This window comes from Hypanus sabinus, chromosome 2 (genome assembly GCF_030144855.1).
Source record: "Hypanus sabinus isolate sHypSab1 chromosome 2, sHypSab1.hap1, whole genome shotgun sequence".
In the NCBI taxonomy this organism is placed as follows: Eukaryota; Metazoa; Chordata; class Chondrichthyes; order Myliobatiformes; family Dasyatidae; genus Hypanus; species Hypanus sabinus.
In genome coordinates, this window is record NC_082707.1 from 110426101 (window position 1) to 110448016 (window position 21916).

The 21916-nt window shown below is 41.3% G+C and overlaps 1 protein-coding gene across 2 annotated transcripts in view; it reads left to right on the forward strand.

Annotated features, from left to right (window-relative positions):
* The first annotated feature begins 13768 nt into the window (after nt 1-13768).
* The window catches only part of tmem62 (transmembrane protein 62), a 91901-nt gene continuing 83753 nt past the window's right edge, over nt 13769-21916 (forward strand). Inside the window, exons 1-2 of one of the 2 annotated variants that reach the window (XM_059951931.1) lie at nt 13769-14544; nt 15070-15181. In XM_059951931.1, coding sequence (XP_059807914.1) covers nt 14365-14544; nt 15070-15181 — 292 coding nt within the window. In that variant the 5' untranslated portion in view covers nt 13769-14364. The remainder of the gene's footprint in view (nt 14545-15069; nt 15182-21916) is intronic. The other variant, XM_059951939.1, reaches the window with a different exon arrangement.

Below are 21916 nucleotides of genomic sequence, written 5' to 3' on the forward strand. Positions count from 1 at the left end.
ATTTATCAGGTTCTTCCATCTTAAAACCAGAAAGATGTGATCTTATATAGTGTCTTAGCTGGAGATATCTTGAAAAATAACTCTTTGGCAATCTGAATTCATCCTGGAGCTGCTGAAACGACACAAAAATCCCTAGTCGCCCACACTGCGTATCCCTAATTTTCGCCAAACATCAAAGGCCCCATCTATACATGAGGGGATACTACATCTGTATGATACTATAGATAATGGGATTGCCTCTATAACAGGCTTTATTTAACCAAATAGGGGACATAATGATTGCCCCTTTGGAATACGGTAGGCAATCCTCACGCTCCATCTCCAGCCATCTGGGAAGTACAACTGTATCATCTACCCAGTATGCTATATGGCTGACGTTAGCAGCCCAGTAATAAAAAATAAAATTGGGTAGTGCCAGCCCCCCACTAGTCTTATTCTTGCAGAGATGCTCTTTCCTAATTCAATGGGCTTTATAATTCCATATGAAAGGTAGAATTATTGAATCTAATCCTTTAAAAAAGGTTTTGGTAAGAGAGAGGGGCAGATTCTGAAATAGATAAAGCAGTTGGGGAAGAAAGATCATCTTGACTCCATTTACTCTACCCCCTAAAGAAATTGGGAGTATCTTCCAAAATTCTATTTTCTTTTAAGCTTTTCAATTAGAGTGGTAAAATTTGCTTCAAATAGAGAACTATACTTTTTGGTTATTGCAATTCCAAGGTAGGTAAACTTCTCAAGGGTTATTTTGAATGGAAATTGTTTAAGCCCCTCCTGTTCTTCTGCTCGGACCGGAAATAATTCACTTTTCCCCCAATTAATCTTATACTCCAAGAAAGTGCCAAATAAATTGATCATTTCCAGCACAACTGGAATAGTAATATATGGTTTTGTAACAAACAACAAAGCATCATCTGCATAAAGGGAAATTTTGTTGATAGTATATTCTGTATTGTACCCATAGATTTCGGGGTGAGAACGTATAGTCTCCGCTAGTGGTTCCAGGACCAACACAAACACCAAGGGACTTAATGCACAGCCCTGTCTTGTGCCCCTGTGCAAACTGAATGGCTCCACAAGGGTCTGATTAGTTAGTATTTTAGCACTGGGGTTACTGCACAGTAGCTTAATCCAAGTTATAAATCTGTCTCCCATTCCAAATTTTTTCAAAACCTCGTAGAGGTATTGCCATTCCACTTGGTTGAATGCTTTCTCAGCATCTAAACATAGTATTATAAGGTCTTCCTTTAGATGTCATGGGAATGCATTACATTAAGAAGGCACCTGATGTTATAGAAAGAATTCCTTTTAGGGGTAAACCCAGTTTGATCTGAGTGTCCCAATTTATCTATCTGCTGACTGAGTCTCCTTGCCAGTGTTTTAGACAAAATTTTCTGATCTGAATTTAGCAGTAAAATCGGCCTATAAGATCCTACCTCCTCTGGGTCTTTGTCCTTCTTCAGAATAAACGTGATAATGGCCTCGTTCAGGGTTTGGGGTAACCTGCCAGTTTCAAATGACTTTCTATACATCCTTACCATATAAGGTGCTAATAAGTCACTAAACTTCTTATAAAACACATTACCTATTCTATCCGAACCTGGACTTTTGCCATTTTTTGGGGATCTTATTGTTCTTACTATTTTGTCATTTGTAATCTCTGCTTCCAAAGCCTGATACTCTGTCAGATTGAGTGAAGGTAGCCTGCAGGTGTCCAGAAATGTGTGCATGCTCCCCGTCGGTACATTAGATTGAGATGTGTATAATTTTTCATAGTACTGACTGAATCTTTGATTCTTTGTGTGAGTCTGATTTAATTTTATGAATGGTTTGATCACTTCCCAATTTGCGTAGCTGTCTTGCCAGCAATTTGTGCAATCTATCACCAAATTCAAAGAAATTCTGTTTTGAAAACATAAAGGCTCTGCACATCCTTTTTATTCGGTTAAGTTTGTATTTTAATGCTGAAATTCTGTTATATTTTTCTGCGGATGGTTGTCGCACATTCTCCGTGTCTAGTTTACGTATTTGATCTTCTAGTTCTATTTGTTCTGCTCTACTATGTTTCTTCAGGGAAGACTGAAAGGAAATTACACATCCTCTGACATAATCTTTAAATGTTTCCCATAGTAGTCCTGGGGGTGTTTTACTGTTATCATTTGTCTCAAAAAACAATAAAATTAGTGATTCTAAGTACTCACAAAATTTTGGATTTGTAAGTAGCTGAGGATTAAACCTCCAATATATATTTGCGTTGATTCGCCCAGCTCCTGTGAAGAAGTAACAGGGTTGTGGTCTGAGATGATAATATTATGATATCTTACGTTATCAAATTGTGGCAGTATTTTGCCATCAAGAAGGAAATAGTTGATCCTAGTATGTATATTATGAACTCTAGAGTGGAATGAATACTCTCTCCCTGTTGAGTTGAATAGTCTCCATATCTCACACAGATTCATATTGTCTATATACGTTTTCAGCAGGTTATTTGCCTTTGATGGTAATGCCCTCTGATTGGAAGATCTGTCTAAATATGGGTCCAGAACAAAATTTAAATCCCCTCCAATAATCAGATTAGTGCTGGAGACCTCTGGTATCACTCCTAGAACTCGTCTAAAAAATTCCGGGTCATCCCAGTTTGGTCTGTAGATATTCAGTAAGGTAACTAGCATAGATTGTATTTTCCCAGTAACTATGACATATCTTCCGTCCTTGTCTGCTATTGTTGTTAGGTGACGAAATGGACCATTTCTGCGAATTATTATTGCCATACTCCTAGATTTCATTGGAAACTTTGAGGAATATATTTGGCCTATCCACTTGCCCCTAATTTTACAGTGATCTTCATTCTTCAAATGTGTTTCCTGCAGGAAGATCACATTGGCCTGCAGCAATTTTAGGTGAGACAGGACTTTACCCGTGTTCACCGACTCATTAATCCCATTTACATTCCAGGAACAAAGAGTAATGCGATTTCTTGTCCCCTAACCTCCTACCATCTCAGTATTTAACATCTGTATGATAATATTTTTGATCTGTTCTGGACCTTGTAAATCTATCAGTCATTAGAAATGAATGGACCCTAAACAGCATTCCCTCCCCCCCACAACCCCCACCACCCTTGAAAGCTCGAAATAACCAACAAAAATAATCATATTACCATGCACAAATACACCTAGTCAAAGCTCTAGGTAAAGATAACAGTCCATAAATAAGTCAAGTCAAGTCAAGTCAACTTTTATTGTCATTTCAACCATAACTGCTGGTACAGTGCATAGTAAAAATGAGACAACGTTTTTTCAGGACCACGGTGTTACATGACACAGTACAAAAAACTAGACTGAATTACATAATAAAATGAAACAACACAGAGAGAGCTAACACGAGTGAATCTGCAGATGCTGGAAATAAATAAAAACACAAAATGCTGGCAGAACTCAGCAGGCCAGACAGCGTCTATGGGAGGAGGTAGTGACGACGTTTTGGGCCGAAACCCTTCATCAGGGATGGTCGAGGGGGGGATAAGAAGTGGGGGGAGGGATAAAGTAGAGAGCTGGGAAGTGATAGGCTGAAGGGAAATGGGCTGGGGGAAGGTGGGGAATTATGGGAAATAAAAGAGAAAGAAAGGTAGGGCTGGGGGGAGATTATAGTGAGGGGGGAAAAGATGAGAGAAAGAGAACCAGACTAAAATTATAGATAGGGATGGGGTAAGGGGGGGGGCAGGGGTATCAACGGAGGTCAGTGAGTTGAATGTTCATGCCGGCAGGAAGGAGGCTACCTAGGCGGGAGATAAGGTATTGCTCCATCGACCTGCGTGTGGCCTCATCTTGACAGTAGAGGAGGCCATGGACAGACATTTCGGAGTGGGAGTGGTCTGTGGAATTGAAGTGTGTGGCCACAGGGAGATCCTGCCACCTTTGGAGGACTGAGCGCCAGTGTTCGGCGAAACGGTCTCCCAGTCTGCGGCGGGTCTCCCCAATGTATAAATGGCCACATCGGGAGCACCAGATACAGTATATCTGTTGACTCGCAGGTGAAGTGGTGCCTCACCTGAAAGGACTGTCTGGGGCCTGGGATGGTGGTGAAGGAAGAAGTGTGGGGGCAGGTATAGCACTTCTTCTGTTTGCAGGGATAAGTGCCTGGAGGGAGGTCGGTGGGGAGGGATGGGGGGGATGAGTGGACAAGGGAGTCGCATAGGGAGCGATCCCTGCGGAAAGCTGAGAGTGGGGGGTGAGGGGAAGATGTGGCTGGTGGTGGGATCCCGTAGGAGGTGGCGGAAGTTACGGAGGATTATACGTTGGATCTGTAGGCTGGTAGGGTGATAGGTGAGGACCAGGGGGACTCCATCCATGGTGGGCTGGCGGGGGGATGGGGTGAGGGCAGAGGTGTGTGAAATACGGAAGATGTGATGGAGGGCAGAGTTGATAGTGGACGAAGGGAAGCCCCTTTCTTTAAAAAAGGAAGACATCTCCTTTGTCCTAGAATGAAAGGCCTCATCCTGAGAGCAGACGTGGCGGAGGTGAAGGAATTGAGAGAAAGGGATAGCATTTTTGCAGGAGACAAGGTGGGAGGAGGAGTAATCTAGGTAGCTGTGGGAGTCAGCTACACTAAGCTTGGGGGAAGAAACTGTTACATAGTCTGGTCATGAGAGCCTGAATGCTTCGGAGTCTTTTCCCAGACGGCCGGAGGGAGAAGAGATTGTATGAGGGGTGCATGGGGTCCTTCATAATGCCGTTTCCTTTGTGGATGCAGCGTGTAGTGTAAATGTCCGTGATGGCGGGAAGAGAGACCCCAATGATCTTCTCAGCTGACCTCACTATCTGCTGCAGGGTCTTGCGATCCGAGATGGTGCAATTCCCGAACCAGGCAGTGATGCAGCTGCTCAGGATGCTCTCAATGCAACCCCTGTAGAATGTGATGAGGATAGGGGGTGGGAGATGGACTTCAACAACCATCTCTTTTGTTTTGTTAACCAAACCTAAGTGACTTAACCAACCACTTGTCAACAACATCTTGATATCTAACACTTCTCAGAACTAATTTAGTAGCTCCCCAGTTACATAGATGGTCACAAAGCCAAATCTGGCATCGGAATGAAAAAACCAAGAAAAACTAGCAAACAGAGATAATCGAGATGTTAAAATAAGTGTGATTCTCAAAGCTATTACTTACTCTAGTACCAGAAAGTCTAGCACCATTAACAACATACTCCTCATATAACACCAGTTTAGACCAACTCTTATTACTATCTGTGCACTCATAGGGCCTTAATCCAACATAGTACGATCCAAATATAACTCAGAAAGTCCTGTTTCTACAGGGATTAGAGGCAGGGCCTCATTAATGTTCGAAATGTTCACAATTTTCTACCATGGAGTTTTACTTGGGGCATCTTCATTCTGTAAGGGGTTTCTTCTCACTGTGCACAGCCACTTCTCAGCATTTCCCAAATGACATTCCACATACTGGCGAGCTCCTTCTGGATCTTTAAACAACACTTTAGTTCCATTGTCACTCGTAGCTTCATGGGATAAAGGAGGCCAAACCTGACTCCGGGTCTATCCCGCAGCAACCTCCTGACCGGTGTGAAAGCCGCATGACTTTTAGCCACTGTGGATGGAAGGTCTCTGAAGATCTGAATCCTTTGACCTTGATGTTGTAGATTCTTGGTACCTATCGCCTTCTGCATTATATCTTCATATACATGGCAATAATGGATCCTCACAATCAGGTGTCACAGTGGCTCGTCATCCCTGGGCACTTCTGATGTGCTCTATGTGCTTGGTCTATCACCGAAGCTTCTTCCAGGTTTAGAGCTTCTTTTAGCATCTGTGCCACGAAATCTCTTGTCTTTTGCCCATTTTCCTTCCCCTCTTGTAGCCCCACAATTCTCAGATTCTGTCTTTTCGAAAGTCCCTCTAAATTCAGACATTTTTCAGAAAGTTGTTCAACTTGCCCACAAAGACATTTCACCTTGCTTTCCAGCTCCACAACTATGTCTGAAGCTTCATTAGCCAACTCTGCTATCTCTTTCTGAGTTTGATCCCGTGTATTCAGCTGGGCTTTCAATACGGTAATTGCAGCGTCATTTTCCACTTTCAATGAAGCAATTTCCATTTCCCATATCCATTCCGACATGTCAATCCATGACCTCTTCCACTGTCACGATGAAGCCACATTCAGACTGGAAGAACAACACCTTATATTCTGTCTGGGTAGCTTCCAACCTGATGGCATGAACATAGACTTCTAAAACTTCAGGTAATGGCCCCTCCCCCTTCACCATTCCCCATCCCCTTTTCCCCCTTTTACCTTATCTCCTTGCCTGCCCATTGCCTCCCTCTGGTGCTCTTCCCCTTTTCTTTCTTCCACAGCCTTCTGTCCTCTCCTATTAGATTTCCCCTTTTTGCAGCCCTGTATCTCTCCCACCAATCAACTTCCCAGCTCTTTACTTCACCCCTCCCCCCTCCCAATTTCACTATCACCTTTTGTTTCTCACTCCCCTCCCCTCACCTTCCAACGACTTCTCATCTTTTATTCTTCAGTTTTGCCGAAGGTTCTCAGCCAAAATGTCAACTATACTCTTTTCTGTAGTTGCTGCCTGGCCTGCTGATTTCCTCCAGCATTTTGTGTGTATTGCTTGGATTTCCAGCATCTGTAGATTTTCTCTTGTTTGCTGAGACCATTTCTTTATTATGTGAAATGCAGACTTGCAGGACTCAGATTTGGCTGACCTGGTTGAACTGAGTGTGACAGAACAAAATAAATCACCAAAGCCATAAGGCTGAAGGGAGAGCCAGAAAGCAAAACTGCTTGTAGCCCTGGATCACATCCAGTAAGAACTGACACAGGTCAGTCAGATGACCTTCAGCCAATAAAATAGAAACAAAATAGGAAAAGAATAAGAATGGGGGATTTTGGGAGCACAGACAATGACCATTGCAGAAGTGATGACCCCACGTTGAAACATGAAGAAGACATTTGGATCAAGGAGAAGTCCTGGCCAGTGTATACTCCTTTTCTTAGGCATTACCTTTTCCCACCGTTGACTGTTCATAGAGAACCTAGTGATTGGCACACAGGTCACCAGGTGTGTAAATTCAAGTGCTTATGAACTAAGCCAATAAGGGTACTTGTCAGTAAATTCAGATTCTCTCTGTGCCAAATTGGTCATTATTATTGAAGGGAAATCATTGTAACACTACTACTTGTTATACCTTTGCCTCTAACTTCTTAAGCTGAAGTTTTACAATCAACTAAATGACTCCAAAAGACTAGCTTTAACCTGACCTGTTCTCATCAAAGCCTGTTGAGCTAAAGCTTGATCATCCTAACAACGGCCACTTTGCTTACACCTCCTTTCTTTTTATTAGATCAGATAAGACTCCCTTCCAAAAAGACCTGCTATTTTCAAATGGCTCCTGCTCTGCAAGATATCATTCTCTCTTTTGCCACTTCACATTGTGCACACTATCCATGGTGTGATGGCGAGTGTATGACAAAATTAGCAAATATCCTTTCCAAAGGAGATATTTTTCCATGAGTTACTGATGCCCACAGCATCATATCGACCAATCTTGCACTGTACTGTTACCACAAAACAAATTTTGCAACATACGTCAGTTTAGGGTTTAGAGACAGGGATGAGGTCAGGTGCAGTAATTGAAGAGAATGGATGTGAAAATCTGAATCTGTTAATAAACTTCATTCTGATCTGAGTTAGTAACATTTTGCCTCTGGGCACTGGGTTCTGACTCATTACATGATGCACTCTACTCTGTATTCTAGCAGGTTGAATTCTGCATTGCAACAATTCAGTCTATTTCTGTTCTTGCTGGTCACCATCCTGCTTTTGATTCAGTTCATCTATGGTTGTTTTCTCAAGAGGTTGGAATTAGAGAATTTGATAATGAGTTTCAAAAGATATGGAAGATAAGGTGTTGTCACTCAAGCCTGAACTGGGCTCAGTGTAATAGTGCAGAAGGCACATGGCTCAGAGGGGGAATGGTACAGGGAATTAAAATGATATGCATCATGGAGATTTGAGTCACCACTCTAGATTGAAGAAACCAGAAAGTGCCTGTGTTTAACACAGTGTGAACACCAAAAGTGATTTACCGGGAAAATTGCAAATGAATACTCTTTCATTCAGAAGGACCTTTTGGTTCCCTGGTTGACGGGAAAGGATGAGGTAAAAAAAGGGCAAGTGTTTCATATCTTCTGTAATTGCATGGTAAAGTGCCAGAAGACAAAGAGTAGTTGATGGGGACTGGTAATTTCAGATGCTAAAACAAGAGGGAAGTGGAAGATATACCTGGTGATGGAGGCTGGCAAAATATCAATTCTTTGTTCAGACTTTAGAACAGGAGTGGTGACAGGGGCCACACTGTTTTCCTTGTGCAGAAGTAAATAAAGTGTGGTTCATGAACAAGAGTCCAGTTAATTGGCAATACCAAGTGCAGAGTTAGTTGAAAGCAGTACCACAGGTAGACAGGGTGGTGAAAAAGTCATTTAACATACTGCCCTTCATCAAACAGCCCTGTACATTGAGTACAGAAGTTGAGACTTTGCAGTTGTGTTAGTTATTGGTGAGGCCACAATCACAGTATCATGTACAGTTTTTGTCATCTTTGTTTAGGAAAGATGTGAATAAACTGGAAAGGAGTGCAGAAAAGATTTACAAAGATACTGGCAGTTCTAGAGGAGCTGAGCTGTAGGGAGAGGTTGGCCAGCCTAGGTCTTTATTCACTGGAAACAAGGAGAATGAGAGATAGCTTATAGCACTCTGACAGGTTGCATCAGCCTGGTATGGAGCCTCCTATGCACAGCATCATAAAAGGCTACCGAAGGTTGTAGACTCAGCTAGCATATGCACAACCTTCCGCACCATAAACCACATCTTCAAGAGGAAGTGCCTCAAGAATCAAGAACTATAGCACAAGTGGTGCATGAGAGCTCAATTTCAACGTTTAAGGAAAGTTTGTATAGGTACATGGATAGCAGAGGTATGGACAGTGATGTTCCTGGTGCAGGTCATTGGGAATGGGAATTTAAATTGTTTGGACTGAAGAGCCTGTTACTGTATGTATTTCTCCAATGCTGTAAAAGGCAGCATCCAGCATTAAGGAGAGGCATAGATAAGGTAGATAGTATTGGTCTTTTCTTCAGTGTATTGAAGTCCAAATTCAGAAGGCATAGATTTAGGATGAGTGGGAAAGATGTAAAGGGAACCTGAGAAATAATTTTTTCATACAGGTGGTGCTGAGTATATGGAACAAGCTGCCGGAAGTGGCTGAGGCAGGAACAATTGTATGATTTGAGAAGAATTTGGATAGGTACGTTCAGGGATATGGGCCAAATGCAGGAAATTAGGACTAACTAGGAGGGCACCATGGCCATATTTCTGAGCAAGGGAGACACAGAGGGGTTGAGAGGATTAATTGCTTAAAGAATTTGGAGAATAATACTGCAGATTTTTCAACAGCATGAAGGAGATGGCTTTGATGCATGTTTAAAAAGTAACAAAAACAAGGGAAAATATTTTCTTCCCAGTGGAGGGCAACAAAATATTCTTCCCTTTTAATTAGGCAAAAAATAGATACCAAGAAAGAACTTGCCTTGGTCTGTGTCACATTCAATTAAACAGTTGAAGGTATATTGCCTCCTGATTTCTGAGTTGAAGATTTGGCAAAACAAATAGTTCTACATGAAGAACTTCATTAGTAACTCTGAAGTAAGACTGGAACTACCATCAAAAAGGTGTGTATTGCAGGAACCACCATCCAGGACATGGTCTCTTCTCATTGCTGCCTTCAGGAAGAAGGTAGAGGAACCTTGGGACTCACACCACCAGGTTTAGGAACAGTTATTAGTCCTCAACCATGAAGCTCTTGAACAAAAGGGGATAACTTCATTTAACTTCAGTTGCCCCATCATCAAACTGTTCCCATACCTATGGACTCACTTTTAGGGATTCTTCATCTTATGTTCTTGATATTTATTATTATTATTTCTTTAGTTTTGTATTTTCAGTTTGTCTTTTGTACAATGGTTGAACAGCCATGTTAGTGTGGTCTGTCATTGATTCTATGATAGCTATTATACTATAATGGACTTATTGAGCATGTCCACAAAAAAATTAATTTCAGGGTTGTACATGGTGACATATATTTACCCTGATAATAAGTTTACTTTGAACTTCTGAAGATTCAAATAAAGCAGTTCTGGCTTTCTCCACTGTTCTAATGAGGCTCAAGAACACACTTAATTAGTTTGTCTGTTTCCATCCTATGAACTGAAAATAACATTTAATTGTGTTCGGAAACCATTGTTTTAGAAGGGTCATTGTTACATGATTCAGGGGCAGTTATTTAAAACTGAAACTCCTAGGAGCTTCGACTTATAGAGATGGCGAAAATCTGGAATTCTCTGCCCAGAGGGATGTAGAGGCTAGATCAGTGATTCCCATCAGGGGCAGTTATGTGTCTTAAAGGGGTGTTAGAGGATACAGAAGTTATTGGGGGTATGTTCAAGATTCTTGGGTGGGGGTCTAGTAAGCAGCACCCTAACTTGAGGCATGAGACCTGACCAAATGTGTCAATTCGCTGCTGTCATCAACATCCAATACGCATTCCCAGTTTGAGTGATTTTTCATTTTAATTAAGCCCCATTAATGATGATCTCTGAGTCTGAAGGTGGTGAAGACTTGTACTCTACTCCTGCTAAGAAACAGAAACTACAGAAAGTGTGTCAACACAATGTTACATAGCTGGAGTATGGTTTTATTCTGTTCCCTTCAGATCTGTGACACCCATATATCTTATTTGTAATACTGTACTGTCTAATGAAGCCATTAAACCATCAAGACTGCAGAAACGTTTCTGTAAAAGACACCCTGGAAAGGCTACTTATGGTATTCAGTTCCAGAAGATGAAAGAAACATTTGAAAAGCATTGTACACTCAAGTCATTTGCCAAGAAATCTATAATGACCTTGATAATGGTCTAATTGCTTCTTACATTTCCAAAATAATAGCAAAGCGTGGAAAATCTCATAAAATCAGTGAAAGATTAATAATCCTGCAGTTATCAGAAATGTACATGAAGGCTCTCAAAATGGACACCAGTATCTTAAAATCAGTTCCTCTGAGTGATGCGTCTGCAGCTCTTTGTATTGACTAATTAAGTGAAAACATTGAGTATTAACTATACATAAAGCTACAAAAATCAATTTTGGATCCATTGTTGACAACTGGATGAGTCAACTGTGCAAGACAATGAGGCATTGCTAATAGCATATGTATGGTTTACCAAAATGGAAAAGTTTATTAGGAGATTCTCACTTGTAAAAAGTTAAAAACAAATATCAACTGAGAATCAATCTACACTGAACTCAAATGTATATTCAGGATAAAAGTATTCTGATTAGGAGCATGATATCTTGTGCAACAGATAGAGCACTATATATGACAGGTCACCATGCTGGTTTAGTGGCATTTATGAATAAAGAAATTCCTAGTCTGTTTGCAATCCATTGTGTAATTCATCATTAATATCTCGCACCCAAAAACTACAGCCAGCAACTTTTTCAAGCATGAACCTTATAATATCAACTATCAACAAAATTAAAGCTCATCCATTAAAAAGCAGAATATTTTGCCAGTTATGTCAAGATGACAATGAAGAGTTTGAAGAGTCATAAAGCTGCTGCTTACAACATTTCTTTTCATACCTAGCTGCTCTGTATGGCAGAATGAACATTCTAAATATGATACTGTGTGGTGAAAATTCCAATTAAATCCAATTAAAACGTGCAGTGTCCACTTTTAGCAGAAAATTATAAACACATAAACAAAACACTGGGAGAAGAATGTTCTCACAGTTTCCCTGCAAGGAAAGTATGACACTCTCATTCACAGACGGTGATCTGCAAGAGTACTGCTTACACCTGCAATCACTGAAGAAGTATTTTTAGAATTGATTCAAGTGTTTGAATGATCTGGAATTACGAACTGGGTAATTAAACCTATTTCTTTGTAAGGTAGAAGAACAGGAAGAAAGCTTGCAAGAAGAATCTATCAAAATTCAGAATAATGAAGGAACAAAAATGCTTTTCAAAAATTTAGCTTTTGTGGTATGTGGCTACATGGTCATACAAAGTTTCCTGGTTTTTGAAGAAGAGCCAAACTGTATTTCATTGCACTTCCATCCTCCTACCTTGTTGGAAGAGGGTTCAGTGCAGTGAACCACATAATCACAGAAGACAGAAACTGCTTGGACATTGTTACATGTGGGGACTTGAGGCTTTTGCTGTCACAACTTGAACCAAATGTTTCAACTCTTGCTAAATATCACTAAGCTCAAGGATCACATTATATCGAAGCTGCTGTACAGGTACTGTGTAAGCTAGGATTAATTTTCTGTTAGCATATGGTAGACATGTTTTTACTCTATGGGAGTGCCAGAAAGTATATTGTACCTTAGAGGGGTGTTGGCATCAAGCTCAAAGATCACATTGATATCGAAGCTGCTTTACAGTGCACAGGTACTGTGAAAGCTAGGTTTAAGCACAAATAAAAATTTACAGTGGAATAATTTTTCTTATGTTAGCATATTGTAGACATGTTTTTACACTTTGGGGGTGCTGAAAATTATATGGTGCCTAAGAGGTGTGTTGGTTAGTATGAAGTTGCTTTAGGGCTATAAAAAGATTGGAAACACTGGGCTAGATCATTTGGAAGTACAGTTGATTCCAGTTAATTGGGCCATTGGTTACATGGGCACCTGGTTATTTGGGACAACTCTTAAAGAAAACTAATCAAGAAAATAGCTGGGAACTCTTTTGCTTATTTGGGACACTGTGCTGCTTAATTGTAATAGGAGACTGTTGCCAAATAGTTTCTAACTGGCATTAGTCACGTACACTTTGTGCAGCTGTTAGATATTATATTGTGCTTAAGTGAACAGTTTTTAAACAGTGTCAGTTATATGTACTTGTGTTATGTTATCTACCATTTGGGCAGATGAACACAGATTCAAAAAGCAGAGAATTTTGATAACTTTGTTTTCCATTTTGACTTTAAAAATTTTCAAATCCTTGCCAAGATGCCATGCAAAGATTTGACACTAGCTAAAACAATTCCCCTACTGGACCAAATTGAAAGGCATCTGCCTAACACCCAGCTGGCAGAGATAACTGGAATACTGGAATCTACTATTGCATGCCTGATACATCTGCCAGATAAACTGTTGAGGTGCAAAATGGCCTACTGAGGTGTCTATGGAGTATATGGTGGGGTATACCGCCATTGCTACTGATGGTCTACAGCATCTCTTGGATACTGCTGGATTTCTGAGTCTAATCTTGGAGATGTTCATTCTCATATTGGCTCACTCAGTAGCTACGTTGTCCTTCAGAATTTAGCCAGCTGGTATCAAGCCACTCTTTGTGACAAACACTGTAGGATCCCTATCCAGAGTAGATTTTTTATCCACTGAGACAATCATTGTTTCTTCCAAGTATTTTTCATCAACTGGGCAAAGTTTGGAGGTGGTTATCAGTCCTTAACCATTATTTTAACGGTGCTCTGTGACCTAATGGAATATGGAGATAATGTTCAGAGCTGACTAGAGATCCTCAGACTTCTTTCAGCATTACTGAAATGCACCCGAAAGGTAGTAATCTTCAAATTCCTGATGAAGGGTCTCAGCCTGGAACCTCAACTCCTCATTCCTCTCCACAGATGCTGTCTGAACTGTTGAGCTCCTCCAGCATTTTGTGTGTTGCTCTGGATTTCCAGCAGCAGCAGAATCCCTTTTATTTCTGATTATGTAATTTGCATTTGAAATTTTGTTATGAGTTGTAGAGGCAGAGAGGGGATGATAATATTAGTTCTGAAAATTCACAGCTACGGGAACAGGTGATGTTTCAGAAAGATTATCAAATGGGGTTGTACCATTTGAAGTAAAGAATAAAAATGGGGCAATCACACTCTTGGATGTGGATTGCACACCTCAACATCCAAGGAAACATACATTGAAAAATACATTTGCTGGCAAATTTCTGTTCTACATTCTGTTTTTGGTATGCAGGGAGTGTCAAATGTATTGAGGACCTACATTGCATTTAGGAACTGGTACGCCGCAGGCCCAAGGGACGGTGGAGGAGAGGAGATAATTCTAATTCTTAGTTTTAGGGAAAGAGGCCGAGCCCCGAACGCTATAGGCCGCTTCAGATGACGCGAACAGCTCGGCAGAAACAGGATTGCTGGAGGTGGAAGGCCGCCCCCTCAAGCGGTGCTTCGGAGACGGATCCCCGGCAGAAGGGCAGTCCTTGCCGAAGGTGGGGCCGCTGTCAGCAGCGTGGAGGATGTTCGTCCTGTTCAGCGTGCTGATCGCAGCCGGCCTGCTGCTGGCCTGCCTCACCGGCTATGTGCTGGAAAACTACACGGCGCAGCTGCGGGCGCGCGGTGCAAGCGGCCAACACTGGCGGGGAGAGCAGCCCCCGTACCCGGCCGGGGGCATGGACAACATCTTCTGGTTCCTGCAGGTAGGCCCCAGCTCCACTCTGCCGTGTTACTAACCCGCCCATCATCGTAAAGTCATGAGGCTTCCTTCCACCTGCGCTGGTTTCCAAACCAGAACTTCACCTGCTCCGTGCCCTGTATTTTGTAATTCATTTATGAGCTATCTTTTAAACAATTTTGCAAAGTCCTAATTGGCGATGTAGTTGAAATTATGTGAGATTACTTTCCGCCCCTTAACAAGTCTTTTAGTATCTTAATAATTCGACTTTGGCTTGTATATTTATGTATTTTCTTGTGCTCAATTGTGACGTATTTTGCATGCGAATTGGGTGCTCCGGAGCAGTGGGTGAGATAGTTTCACACAGCAAATGAAACCTTCAGCATTAAACTAAGAATAACACGCACATTTGAGTATCGAGTTGTGTTGTGGTATTCCGAATGAAGTGGAGGTTAGAGTCGGGTTTCGAGAGTGTAGGATATGAAAACCTGAAGGCATTATAGTCGCAGTGTTCATGGTTGAGTTAACTGAGACCTGTTTTTCTGTTCAGGTGTCTGACATCCATATCAGTAAGTTTGTCGATCCCCAAAGAGCCCCGGACTTTCAGAAATTTTGCACGGAGACCATTGATGTAATTAAGCCAGAAATCGTTTTCGTCACAGGTAGGTCATGATACTAGTAATTTGGTTATTGGTCGATCAGATATTTAATCATATATTTAACTGCAGCATCCAATGCGATTAATAGAATGCATTCTTACTCATAAAACTGAATTATCATTTATATTGCTTATTTTGACAATTTTGTTTCTTAAAGGTGGACAGTATTTTTTTTCCTTTTCATAAAAGGCAGTAAATTTTGAAAAAAAAATTATTGCAGGGCAAACATTGAATTGAGTGGTTTTTGAATCAATATCTCAGAGATCCCCTTTTCCTACTTAGGAAGCCAACATTTTTCTAGCCTGGGCAGTTTGACTGTGCAGAAACGGCCTTTTCCCAACTTAAATATTAAAAAGAACGGTGTGAATGCATTGATATTGGTTTTTGGATTGCACCATTATTGCAATTTAAAGGATAAATTTCATTATTTATATCTGTGCAATATTAACAACAGAACTGCAGTGTAGAGGCATTGTAAATCCACCTGGTTGTCAAGATGCTGATGGTGTTGATTTTGGAACAGTGACGTTGGAAGACCATGATTGTTAATCTCTAATTTGCTCATTTTCTTATTTTATCCCTTTTCTATAAGCTCAAACTCATGAAATTACCACTTCATTACATCATTGCCTTTCAGATTCTCCTGTAGAAACTAATACTATTTTTGGATTGCAAATTCCGTCTGAGTTCTTGTAATCACATTTCTAATACCCTATTTCTAATAGTCCATTGTTGTAGCATGGATGAAATCATGGGAAATAGTGTTACTGGTAGATACAAAGCAGCTTCTTTATTTGACAAAACAAGGTACAGCAAGCATCATATGGAGACCCTTTGGTGGAAAAGGTCTGCCAGCCCAATGTGGGCTCGATATTTATTTGCTAAACATAAAGGGCAATCCCTATTTACAAAGTATAGACAATGCTTTCTTTCGAAGCTACATACAAAAACATCACAGCTTCTGACTTCATCCTTTCCTCCTGACGCCCACATGTATGGGTTGGTATTCACAGCCTTTAGGAGTGCAAGTTAAATCCACAATATGTTTATTTGGTATTTTACATGTTAACATAGAGGACAATTCATATATATAAAGTATAGATAATACTGTTTCGAAACTACAGCATCTGGTCAAACTACGGTATCAGCAGTGTCTTGTTATTCACAGCTTTTAGGAAATGCATTGTTTTGAACTCAATTAACAGCACTTTGTCAAACAGAAGACTGGTGGCCGAAGCCATTTGCTAATTGTGAATGACCTAAACACAAAAATTCACTCTAACATCCATCATTATGAATAATTGGCTGAATTAAGTTTCAGTGAAAAAAATGACACTAATTAGCATATCTTTTCAATTGCATAAACCACATGATGAGATCACTGAACTCAAACCCAAAAGATGATGGTTGATCTATATCTGAGCTCCCAATTACCTGCATTTTTCAATGTGCCTAAATGTTTTCAATGAACAAACATTCAACAATCTAATTCTCAAATGTTAATTGGTGCCCAATATTCACCAGTGTTTGAGAAGAGTTCCAGATTTCTGTCTAGTATTTGTGTCAGTAAGTGCTTTCTGATTTCACTACAATATGGCCTAGCTCTAGCACTATGCTCCTTTCTGCTCCCCCTCCCCATCACCACCACCCCAATTCCTTCATTGAAGAAAATAGCTTTCCTAAGTTTGTACAGTTACATTGATTGATATTTAGGATAAATTCTCAATTGCATGAATTCAATGGAATACAGCTTAAATTTAAGAAACCTATTGTTTTTAGCTTAAACCCTAAAGTCCTTCCTGTGAATCAGCACTGGAGTGATGAACATGACTTTCTAAGGTGTTTCCCATTGTCCTATGTTTAATTATACTCTGTCCAGTTTAAAGACGGCCAGTGAAGCAGCATACAGATCCTGGCTTGTGTTAATATGTGTAAGTACGATACCAATTGCCCTTTGTTAACTTTGTGAGGTGGAAGTGCTATGCTGACTATCAGTCAGACTATTCGGGTAAAAAAGGGCATTTGCTGAGATTTTGCGTGCTATGTCCATTTCGAACCAATATACCACAAACCTGAGTAATAACAGCACTGAGTGCAGCTAGATTAACTTGTTCTTTCAAAAATCTACTCTTCTGTGGGAAATCATTTTTACATCAGTTTGTTACGTGAATTGAGGGGAATTAGATAAAACATTTTAATGAACATTTGGTATTAATGAACATAACTTCTCTTAGTAGCACTGAAAAAATACTTAGTATTGCAAAAAATTACTGAAGTAAGTTTAAAATCCAATGTTTTTATTTGGATGCTTGCTTCAAACCTTTAAAAATTATAGTTCTTTCAGAGGGTTCATGCAAACTGGCTAATTACAAAAAGTTACAAAAATTAACCAATATAAGTTTTTTAAAAAGACCACTAGAACTATGAGAATGCATCCAGCCACAGATTCTAACATTTGTATTAAGGGTTGGAGCTGGAACTGGATGAACTCCAGATCATTTGGGAGTCTGAGGGGTGATAGATAGGATATATAGTGTTACGAACCCCGTAACTGGGTCACTTACTAGCAAAGATAGAGAGGTCCGTTGAAGTCTGATGATACGATTTTTAACAGTATTTATTAGTAAAAATACACAAAAAATAATATCAATGCAAACATACAGATAATATACGTCGTCAATACTAAATCTAAAAGTGCGGGTATAATAATAATCAATAAGAAATAAGCTCTATCGTTGTCTAGGGGATAATGTATTGTCTGATGGAAATATACAGTTCACTGCCGTCAAGCTGCCGTCTTTTGGTTGTCGCTGTGTTGCACTTTGTTGGAGAGAGAGAGAAATAGGAATAGAATGGGAACAGTTACCGCTACAGGTTTTCCAACCTTTATGATTTTGATCCGTCAGGAGTCCCGTTGGTGTGGCTGTTCACTTGTGGCCTCTCCTTTATCTAAGCCGTTCTTCCGTGGTGAGCCCGCCAACCCAGGCAAGGGAGGACGCACACGGGCCTCACTGGCTTTGGCTATCAAATGCTGTCACTGGATTTCCAGCGTTTCTCCTGGTGCGTCTAAAGGGGTTGTTCCCCAGACCCTCTTTTATCCTTGCTCACGGGGTCTCAGATGTCAGTCAGGTTGGGATGATGCAATCCCTCAACCAGCCCACTCTGGTCGTCCCCTGAGGGGCTTCAATGAATAGTACAGTACTCAATACACAATTCTGTCTCCAAGAGACAATAGCCGTTATCAGGGGTTTTGTTTTCGCTGAGGCCAGGACACATTCCAAACCTTGTGGATTCTCTCTCATTTCCTGGGTCCCAGACCCAAATTAATAGCGATCTTGCGATTCTCGAAAAGGAGGGGGCTACTTTGTACCCTTCGGTCCCTCAGAGTTGTGGCACATTCGTAACAATAGAGAGGAGTCAAAAGGCTGAGCATGGTGTGACAAAATCGGAAAGGGTGACTACAGGACTGAAGGTGTTGTATTTGAAGTTGCAGATTGGCAGGTATGATGTTGTAGGCATCACTGAATTCTGGCTGAAAGAAGATTATAGCTGGGAGTTTAATGTCCAAGGATACATTGTATGGAAAGGACAGGCAGGAATAGACAATAGGTGCAGAAGTAGACCATTCAGCCCCTCGAGTCTGCACCGCCATTCTGAGATCATGGCTGATCATTCACTATCAATACCTAGTCCCTGCCTTGTCCCCATATCCCTTGATTCCCCTATCCATAAGATACCTATCTAGCTTCTTCTTGAAAGCATCCAGAGAATTGGCCTCCACCGTCTTCTGAGGCAGTGCATTCCACACCTCCACAACTCTCTGGGAGAAGAAGTTCTTCCTCAACTCTGTTTTAAATAACTGACCTCTTATTCTCAATCCATGCCCTCTGGTACTGGACTCTCCCAACATCTGGAACATATTTCCTGCCTCAATCCTATCAAATCCTTTAATTATCTTAAAGGCAGAGGAAGGCAGAGGGGCTGGTGTTGCTCTGTTGATAAAAAATGAAAGCAAATCATTAGAAAGAGGCCGGAAGGTGTTGAATCATTGTGGACAGAGCAAAGGAACTGCAAGGGTAAAAAGACTTTGATTGGAGTTGTACGCAGATTCCCAAACAGTAGTAAGGATGTGGCCCTCAAATTACAATGGGTGATAGAAAATGCATGCCAAAAGGGCAATGTTAACAATAGTCATGGGGATTTCAATATGCAGGTAGATTGGGGAAAATCAGGTTGGTGCTGGATTCCAGTAGGGGGGATTTCTAGAGTGTCTACGAGATGGCTATTTAGAGCAGCTCATGGTTTAGCCCACTAGGGGATCAACTATTCTGGATTGTGTGTTGTGCCATGAACCAGAATTGATGGGCGTGCTTAAGGTAGAAGAACCCTTGGGTGGAGTCGGGGGGGGGGGGGGAGTGATCATAATTTGATTGAATTTGCCCTGATATTTGAGAAAGAGAAGCTAAAGTCAGATGTATCGGTATTACAGTGGAGTAAAGGAATTACAGAGGGATGAGAGAGGAGCTGGCCAGAATTGACTTGAAAAGAACACTGGCAGGGATGATGGCAGAGCTGCAATGGCTGGAATTTCTGGAAGCAATTCCGAAGGCACAGGATATGTACATCCCAAAGAGGAAGAGGTATTCTAAAGGTGATATAACACAACAAGAGAAGTCAAAGCCAACATTAAAGCCAAAGAGAGGGCATATAATAGAGCAGAAATGAGTGGGAAGTTGAAGGATTGGGAAGCTTTTAAAAATCAGTAGAAGGCAATGGAATATGAAAATAAGCTGGCCAATAATTTAAAAGAGGGTACCAAAAGTTTTCTCAGATACATAAAGTGTAAAAGAGAGGTGAGTGTGAATATCGGACCACTGGAAAACGATGCTGGAGAGGTAATAATGGGGGATGACAAAATGGCAGATGAACTTGAGTATTTTGCATCATTCTTCACTGTGGAAGACACTAGCAGTATGGTGGAAGTTCCAGGCGTCAGGGGTCATAAAGTGTGTGAAATTACCATTACTAGGGAGAAGGTTCTTGGGAAGCTGAAAGGTCTGAAGGTAGACAAAGGAGAATCGACTGAAGTTGTGTATTTGGATTTTCAGAAGATCTTTGACAAGGTGTCACACATGAGGCTGCTTAACAAGCTATGAGCTCATGGTATGACGGGAAGGATTCTAGCATGGATAAAGCAAGGTCAGAGAGCAGGATTAAAGGGAGCATTTTCTGGCTATCCGTTGGTGACTAGTGGTGCTCCACAGGGGTCTGTGTTGGGACTGATAGTTTTTATGTTATAGGTCAATGATTTGGATGATGAAATTATAGACAATAGACAATAGGTGCAGAAGTAGACCATTCGGCCCTTCAAGCCTGCACCGCCATTCTGAGATCATGGCTGATCATCTACTATCAATACCCGGTTCCTGCCTTGTCCCCAGATCCTTTGATTCCCTTTGCAGATTATATGAAGATAGGTGGAGGGACAGGTAGTTTTGCGGAAGCTGGGAGGCTACAGAAGGACTTACTGATTAGTAGAACAAACGAAGAAATGGCAGATGGAATATGGTGTCAAGAAATGTATGGTTATGCACTTTGGTAGAAGTAATGAAAGGGTTGACCATTTTCTAAATAGAGAAAATATTCAAAAAACTGGGGTACAAAGGGACTTGGCAGTTCTTGTGCAGGATTCCGTAAAGATTAATTTGCAGGTGAGTCTGTGGTGAGGAAGGCAAATGTGGTGTTAGCATTCATTTCAAGAGGACTAGAATATAAAAGCAAGGGTGTAATGTGAGACTTTATAAAGAACTGGTGAGGCCTCACTTGGATATTGTGAGCAGTTTTGGGCCCCACATCTTAGAAAGGATGAGCTGAAACTGGAGGGGGTTCAGAGGATGTTCATTAAAATGTTTCCAAGTTTGAATGGCTTGTCATATGAAGAACATTTGATGGCTTTGGGCCTGTATTCACTGGAATTCAGAAGAATGAGGGGTGACCTCATTGAAACCGATTGGTGAAAGGCCTTGATCGAGTGGATGTGGAGAGGATGTTTCCTATGGTGATAGAGTCTAAGACCAGAGGACACAGCCTCAGAATAGAGGGGCATCCTTCTAGAACGGAGATGAGGAGGAATTTCTTTAGCCAGAGAGTGGTGAATCTGTGGAATTCTTTGCCACAAGCAGCTGTGGAGGCCAAATTTCTAATGTATTTTTAAGGCAGAGGTTGGTTCTTATGGTTGTTACAGTTGGTAATGAAGACAAGCTCCCACTACCTATTAAATGCCCCCAATGGTGTGCGCCTCAAATAGCCTCTGACAACTAAGTCCACCTCCTGGTCTTCACGTATGGCTTAGGTACAAAGCCTGGCAGAACTGTTTGTACTGACAGGAGGAGGGGCAAAGGCAGGTTACTGGTGCCTTAAAACCAGTTGCTTTGAGCAGATGGGGCTTGTTAGCTGTGGTTGGCAGCTCATCTAGGAGGAGGAAAACTCTGATCTCAAACCTCCACTGCCTTACCCTCTCATGGGGAAGGCTTCGGGAGTAAACCCCAGGGAGAAATCCAGAGCTGGGATCCCTAAGGTAGTGCTGCATTGAGTTCAGTGCTGACTGGAATTCCTGTGACGCTGCTGGAACAAAACTGTATCGGTCTCTCCATTCCTTTGGGTTCATCAGATGTGTGGGGTGGGGGAGCTTGCTACATGAGCAACAGCTTGCTCTCCATATTGTACTGCCTAGGCTTG